Genomic DNA, 7479 nt, shown 5'->3' with positions numbered 1-7479 from the left:
ATGGGCCCTGGCACCGCACAGGGTCCCACGGGCAGGCAGGCGCAGCACCTTTGCTCCTTCCTGTGCAGAGTTTCCACTCTCAGAAGAAACTGGAAAGTTGCAGAGGGAAGTAGGAGCGGGTTGGGAAAGCCTCCTCGTCATCCTCCTCTGCAGTGGTGTGTGGAACTCCCCCGGGGCTGCCCAGCCCCGGGGAATCCTCTGCTCCAGGCCCTGTGGACGCCCCGTCCTGGCTTTCTGTGCCCAGGGTCCTGGAGGCAGGAACAGCCCCTGCGGGGGCTCTTGATGATACAGCCCCTTAGATGATGCCCAGCCCCTGGTCCCAGCTTCACCCACGTCACAGCAGTTGTGGCGGACCCCGGGGCACTCCCCAAGGCACCGCCTTTCCAAGCTGGGGGACACTAGCCTGGTCTGCTTTTCCACGGCCCACCGGCGCCAGCTCTACATGCTCGTCCACAGGACGATCTATCACAACGCCCTCGGGACACCGCCTGGTGGGACTACTTTGGCGAGGGCGAGGCCGACGGGCCCCAGTCGCAGAGCCTCTGCTCAGAGCTGATCCTGAGAGCCACCGGGGACCTGGGCTGGCGGCTCCCCCATGGAGCCGTCGCAACAGGCGTGTGGCTGGCGCATTTTGAACCGGTCTCCGACCAGTGCCCATTTTGTAGCGAGAGGGAGACTCTGGCGCACCTTGTCCCCGAGTGCGCCAGGCTGCAGCCCCTGCACCTCCTCCTCCTGCACTACTCCCTGCACCTTTTAGTTTACGCGCACCCCATCCATCGCCCCACCAAGGCCTGGGACCTCCTGGTCAACCTCCTCCTGGCTCTGGCCAAGCTTGTCATCTGGCTATCCAGGAAGGAGGCTCTGGCCGGGAAGGCTCCTGGTGACCTCAGGGCATTTTTCCTCAGTGTCCTTCGCGTGCATCTCTGGGCAGTAGCCACCGGCGAGCTCTCCAAGTTCGCGAGCTGGTGGGCACTGTCCGGGGTCTCTGCTCGGTGTCCCCCCGGGGAGCACTTGTTTTGGCCCTATGACCCTGCATGTGCACGCCCTGTTTTCTCTTTTGTTGTCCCCCGTAATTTATTGGTGCTTTAGGGCGCTGGTCGCCCAACCCAGTGGCATCCCCAGCATGCGGATTTTAGGCTTTTAACCTTTTAACTGCGAAGACCTGCGAGCACCAAACGCCACAAGGACACCCCCGTCCATTTTTTTATCTGTTGATGGCTTCACGGCGCCGGTCACCCAACGCAGCAGTAGCAGCGGCCAGCTTGAATTTGCCCCCAGCCGGGGGCGACAACTTCTGGACCATCTCTGGACTCCCGCACGGGGTCCAGAGGACTTTACGTACCGCCAGCCGCCATTCAGCGGCGGCCCACAGCTCCCAATGGTCCTCACTGTGACGCTGCAGACATCAGATAGTCCCAGGCAGAAGCTGAACTGAAACCCAGCACTTCTGCTTCCAGGATGACTGGCTAGAAAAGCCCAAGAACTGCCCCCACCACGCCCCAGTGCCGGCTCTGGCCAACCTCCGCTGGCAGCAAGGGGCCGGACACCTCAGGGCTGCTCATGCCCCCATGCGAACCCCTGCTCGCTATGCGAGAGCGCCCGCCTGCCACCAGACCAGGCAGACACGGCAGGACACGGGCATGTGGGGCTGCCAGGATCCCAGGGGAGCCACAGGCTCTGGTGAGGGCAGGGGATCATCCCCGGGCTCTGGACAGCTCTAGGAGCAAAATGGGGGGCAGAAAGATCTGCGAGACAGTGCCACGAGGCCCTGCTCACACGGGCGAGCACGTCGTGGCCCTGCCACGCCCCGGCTTGCAGCCAGGCCCACGCCTGCCCCTCTGGGGCGCCTGTTCCCAAACCGCCCTGCCCCGGCAGGGAGAAGCTCCCACGCTGAGCACGCCCCGGCACCCAGCTCGGGACACAGCGCAGGCAAACCCGGCCCGCGGCGCGCAGGGCCACTGGGGCGGGGCAGCGGCCTGCGGGGCAGGTGGGAGGAGGAGGCCACGGGGGCCACAGCAGGGAGAGGAGGCCATACCCTGTGGCTCCCGGCCGGCCCTGCCTGGCACGCGGAGCCGTCCTGCCGGACTCCCCTGTGCCAGGAGACCGGGGAGGGGCGCGCGGGGAGACAGGAGGAGCGGGCCCACGACCACGAGCCCCCGCAGCCCGGCGCCCGGCACAGCACAGCATGCATTGGGGTGGCAGCACCCAACGCAGCCCGACCGGCTCAGGGATGCTGCGGCACGTCCCCTGCGTGGGTGCTGTGGTTGCCGGCCTGCCGAGGCCTGTTCTCGCCCCGCCTCGCTGGCCGGGGGCCAAGGGAAATCCTGGCTGGGCTGCGGTGGCCCAGCCCTGGCTGAAGCAAACGGGGAGTTTTTCTGCGGGGACTGGGCCCCCCTGCCCTGCGGCGCGGATTGGCTCTGGGCAGCCCCAGCCCTTTCCTGGGCGGCCGCGGGGCTGCGAGTATAAGAGCCAGCTGCCCCCCCAGTGCAGGAGGGTCCCTCGCAACATGGAGCGCTGCTGCCGCCTCTGCCTCCTCTGGCTACTCTGCCGAGGCCTCTTGGGCGTGAGTTTCACTTTCTCTTCCCTCCCCAGGCGTGACCCGCGAGCCAGACCCGGCTGCCAGGCTGCTGCCAGGCTCCATGCGCCCCCCAGGCAGCCGGCGCAGGGGCTGGAGCGGGCCAGGGAGGCCTTCGAGCCGCTTGGCAGCCTCTGCTAGGACCCCCAGCTCAGCCCTGGCGCCTTGGGGCGCAGCGGCTAGCGGGCACCTTGGCACCTGCCCGGGCAGGGGTCTCGGCACAGGGGCCGCAGCGAACAGGGCCTGGGGGAGAGCCAGCGCTGGCTGGGCACTGCCTGGTGTTTGGCTGGACCGGGAAGCCCCGTTCCCAGGGGCCGTGCCTCGGGGACAGCCGTACCTTGATGCCTGTGGGGCAGAGACGGGTTCAGGGCATGTGGGGCAGCTGGGCAGGCCCCCAGGATCCCTTTGCAACCTGGAGGCCCATGGGTGCCAGTGAGCCATTGGGGGGCCGTGCCCATCACAGGTCCTCTGCCCTGCACGAGTGCGAGGGCACCTATTTGTCTCGTTCAATTCCCGTGGGCCAGGGAAGCGCTTGGCCGAGCTTTGGTGACACAGGGGCCCTGCCTGGGCAGCGGAGCGTGCCGGGGCCCTGCTCGGAGCACGGAAATCCCCCGATTTCCCTGCACGGCCAGACCCCAGTACGGCTGCCCCTCACTCCCAGGCCAGAGCAGGCTGCAGGGGACAGGGCTCAACCATGCTCCCGCAGAGCCTGGCTGGGCACAGGCCTGGTCTGCGCGCGGGGCAGGAGCGGGGACAAGAGGCAGGCTGTGGGGGCTGAAGGGACATGGCCTGGGGTGGAGGGGTGGAAGCAGACAGGGCTGTGCGTGGGCGGCAGGGGATCCCAGGCAAGCGGAGGCGTCTCTCGGTTCCCCTTTTGGGGGCATTGGCTGTGACCCAGGGTCCCATCCTGCCCTGGGCCCCATGGGGCACTTCCCTCCCCAAGGGCAGAGCCCTGGCCCCACAGAGCCACCCATGGAGCCCCGGCAAGGGCACACGCCACCCCGGACCCCGGTGCCTGGCGGGACTGAACCCCAGGGCAGGGGCAGCTGCAGGGGCATCTGGCTGCACTGCTGGCCCGGGAGGGTTGTTTGCTTGCCCACATCCCCTGCCCACTGCTGGGGGAGCCTGGCCCGTCTTCACCCCGGGGAAGGGGCACCCTGGACGCCCCTGCCATGGGGGCCCCAGCACTGCTGCTAGGGGAGGAGGCTGAACCCCAAGCCAGCACCTGGGCTCCCAGCCCTGCCCGGGCTGCCTGCTCAGGCGGGGCAGACCTGGGTGGGCCCTGCCTTCACCAGCTGCTAGGAGATGCGGTCAGGGCGCTGACATGCGCCAGCCGCAGCAGAACCGCTGCGATCCCACTTCAGGGAGGTGCGGGCGGCACGGGGGCGGCAGAGCTCCGGTCCCGGTGGTTGTGGTTACGTGGGCAGGGTGAGAGCGAGTGCAGGGTGCACGGGCCGTGCCAGGTGGCACCGTGCAGGGGAGGGGAGCCAGGTCTGGGGCAGGCAGGAGCCAGGCCCATGGTGGCTGAGCTCTGTGCTCTGCTCGGTTCCAGCACTTGGCCGCTGGCATGGACGTCCAATGCAGTGACAGGCAGTACGAGCACAAGGGCAGGTGCTGCTCCCGCTGCGCCCCAGGTATGGAGCAGATCCCTTCCCTGCCCCTCCCTGCGCCAGAGCCTCGGCCCGGAGGGGTCCATCTTGGCTGCCTTGGCCCCCGGGGCCGGGACCTTGGCTCGGTGCTGCCTGCAGAGCCGGCCAGTCTAGCCCCCGGTGCCCGGTGGCACCTCCTTGGGTGCTGCATGGCAGGTGCTGGGCTCCACGGGCAGCTGCACCAGGCAGGGAGGGAACACGGGTGCTGTGTGTTGCAGGACAGAAGGTGACGGCCACTTGTATCGAGGGGTCGGGAGTGTCCAAGTGTGCTCCCTGCGAGGAGGGGTACTTCCAGGCCCACTGGACCAAGGAGAATCACTGCATGCCCCACAGCTACTGCGACTCCAGTAGGTGCCGGCACAGGGCTCTCTGGCAGGCAGGCAGCAGTCACGCACCCCTCCCCATGCTCCAGCAGCCCCTGCCACGGGAGGGGCCTGGCCGTGGCTGGCTCTGTGGCCCACCTTTCCCTCCCTCCCTTCCTTTGGCAGACGCTGGCCTGGTGGTAAAGACACCGGGGGATGAGAAACAGGATGTCACGTGTGGCTGCCAGGTGGGCATGCACTGCACCAGCGCCCAGTGCCAGACCTGCCGGCCGAAACCCCTCTGCAAGCCAGGCTTTGGACTCATGCCAAGAGGTGAGTGCGGCCTGGCACTCGCAGGGCCATGCTCCCCTGCGCAGCCCTGGTTCCCCACCGCCAGGTCACAGCAGCCCCAGCAAGGGCAGGCGAACAGGCCCCTGGCTCTTAAGCGCAGAGCGGGTGGAGGGACCTCCCAGAGGGTGCAGCCGGCCCCACTTAGGCAGGCACGTGTGTCGCACCTGCTCTGGGGGAGCCTGGGAGACAGGTTGGGGTGCCTTGTTTGTGTCCCACACCTTCCCTGCCCCCCGCCTGCCTGACACTCACCCCTGCGGTCGTCTCGGCTCTGTTCCAGCCCAGGAGGACGCGCCGCCCATGTGCCAGCCCTGCCCGGACGGCAGCTTCTCCAATGTCACCTCCAACAGCAAGCCATGCCAGCCCTGGAGCAGGTACTGCAGGGTGGGGGTGCAGCACGGGGAGGTGCACCAGGGAGCGAGGGAGCCCAGAGACACTTGCCAGCAGGGACACACCTGGCAAAACCCTGGCTTTCCCTCTGTGGTCTGTGGGGTCTGGGCTTATGAAGCCGTGTCCACGCCCACTGCAGATGCGAGGATCAGGGGCTGGTGATGAAGGAGAACGGGACCCGGAGCTCCGACGTGGTGTGTGGTGAGTGCCAAGACCCCGGGCACCGCGCTGCGGGTGCAGCAGGACACAGCTGAGCCAGGGGACCCCCTCGGCTCACTGGCCTGCTGCTGGGGCCCTTACCCCTGCCTGATCCAGCCCGTCAGGCAGCTCCCCCATCCCCGTTGGGGCAGCTCCAGCTCTCCAGCCCCTGGGCAGTGCCCGTCCAAGTAGTCAGCAGGGCCTGCCTGGCGCCAGGGGCTGCACGGACAAGGCCACGGGGCCTGGCGGATAGGGCCAGGTGTATCACACTGGCTTGGCATCTGCCTGAGGGTAGACAGGCCCCCAGCCGAGGGCACAGCAGGGGCATGTGGGTGGCGCAGCGTGGGGCTGAGCGGCTGACCACAACTCTTTGCAGAGCCACAACGCAGCCGCAGCCGCAGCCCCTCCTTGGTCTCAGTGCTGATCCCCATCCTGGCTGGCACCTGCGCCCTGGGGCTCTTCCTCTTCTGCTTGTATCGCAGAGGTAGGTGCAGGAGAGGGGGGCTGGCAGAGAGCTGCATCAGGGGCTGTGCCCACGTGGAGCGTCTGGGCTGGGGCCGGCCCGGGGCATGCTCAAGCGCTCGCTTGCTCACTCCCTCACTTTGTGCTCCTGTCTAGGTTTCCAGAGACTGCTGCAGAAGCAGGTACATCCTCCGGTCCCCCCATATGAAGAGGTGTGGAGCAGACTGGGGTGCCGCTGGGGGGATGTGCTCCCAATCAAGGGGTGTGGGTGGTCCCTGCACCCTGATGCCCAGCTTGGCAGGGAGAGTGGGCACAGGGCAGAGCGCTTTCAGGGGGAAGGTGCAGCCCTGAGGGGCACCCGCACCATGAGGGCCTGTGCAGGGGGGCAGGGGCAGGGGCATGAGTGTCCCTGTGCTGGGGAAGGGTCCTCCACGAGGCTGCACGTGATGGGTGCCCAGGGGCTGCTGTCAGTGCACAGACGGGGCAGAGATGCCAGGGCCTGTGAGGACAGTGTGATTCCCCCAGGGCTGGGCAGGGGGGCAGCAGGAGCCGAAGGGAAGGCCTTGGGGGGCAGGGGTCTGGGTCTCCCCCAGCGCCAGGTGCTCTTGGTGCTCAGCACAGTCCTGACCCCCTGCCTGTGCCGCTCAGGATACCGTGCTGCTGAAGAATGTGAAGGTGGACGTGGACGGAGAGCCGCGCCCGGAGCCATCAGAGGAGGATGAGATGCCGAGCGAGCAGAACATCCCCGTGCAGGAGACCACAGTGGGTGGGCAGCCTGTAGCCCAGGAGGATGGCAAGGAGAGCCACATCTCTGAGCGGGAGAGGCCATGAGGTGGCGTGGGGCACCCACACTAGGGCCCACTGCCTCGCACGGGTGGAAGCCAGGTCCAGCGCGTGCTGTGCCGCCAGGCAGCCCAGGGCATGGCCGGCTGCCCGGGGGCTGGGGCACAGCCTGCACCCGTCGCCTACGAGCACGAGAGGTGGTGGATCCCACATGGCCAAGGGTGACATGGCACGGCACGGCATGGCACGGCTCTACGAGGCTGCAGGTCACGGGTGCCCAGGGGCTGCTGTTGGTGCACAGACGGGGCAGAGATGCCAGGGCCTGCAAGGACAGTGCGGGACTGACTGCCCGTGGAAGGTGGACGCAGGAAACGGAGGCATTTTGGGACTCCACGCTGAATCTGCCCGTTGGACAATAAAGGTCCGGAGGCTGCGCCCACGGTGCCTCCTGGCGCTCACGGTGCTCTGCTCTCATCACTCTGGGCCCCCTGAGCTTGGGGTGGGTCCGGCTGTGTCCCTCCTGGCCTGGGCACTGGGGATGCCCCGGGCCTGCTCCTTGCCCTCGCACTCACACTGCACTTCCCGGATGCAAGGGCCTGCGCCGTGCACGCCCAGTGGCGACAGCCCCCGCCCCAGCTCCCCCCAGTCCAGGCGCTGGAGAGCCCCTGCCCCAGCGCGGGCGGGAGGCCGATGCGGTGGCTCCCCAGCAGGTGGCGCTGCCGGCACGCGGCACCCAGCGCTGCCCCAGCCGTCCTGGCACCAGTGCTGTGGG

General features: G+C 67.9%; 2 protein-coding genes across 3 annotated transcripts in view; one reads left to right on the top strand and one right to left on the bottom strand.

Annotated features, from left to right (window-relative positions):
* NCOA5 (nuclear receptor coactivator 5) overlaps positions 1-5443 on the bottom strand; it is a 30423-nt gene extending 24980 nt beyond the window's left edge. The window contains exons 1-2 of the mRNA XM_019509914.1: positions 5438-5443; positions 1860-1863 (exon numbers count right to left, since the gene is read on the bottom strand). The gene's annotated coding sequence lies outside the window, so the exon portion shown is untranslated. The remainder of the gene's footprint in view (positions 1-1859; positions 1864-5437) is intronic.
* On the top strand, positions 2437-7170 carry CD40 (CD40 molecule). Of its 2 annotated transcripts, none has more exons than XM_019509915.1 (9): positions 2437-2563; positions 4128-4209; positions 4443-4571; positions 4713-4859; positions 5155-5248; positions 5404-5465; positions 5839-5946; positions 6081-6136; positions 6573-7170. In XM_019509915.1, exons 1-9 carry the CDS (start codon positions 2507-2509, stop codon positions 6753-6755), a joined length of 918 nt encoding a protein of 305 aa, XP_019365460.1. In that variant the 5' UTR covers positions 2437-2506; the 3' UTR covers positions 6756-7170. The 2 variants fall into 2 exon arrangements, with proteins under 2 accessions (XP_019365460.1, XP_019365461.1); XM_019509916.1 differs by having other exon boundaries at positions 2438-2563; positions 6081-6106.
* Positions 7171-7479: the final 309 nt, after the last annotated feature.

Source organism: Gavialis gangeticus, unplaced genomic scaffold (genome assembly GCF_001723915.1).
Source record: "Gavialis gangeticus isolate Ggan-Ray unplaced genomic scaffold, GavGan_comp1, whole genome shotgun sequence".
Taxonomy (NCBI): Eukaryota; Metazoa; Chordata; order Crocodylia; family Gavialidae; genus Gavialis; species Gavialis gangeticus.
Note: the sequence above shows the minus strand (reverse complement) of the source record. Positions and strands in the feature narration are given on the sequence as shown.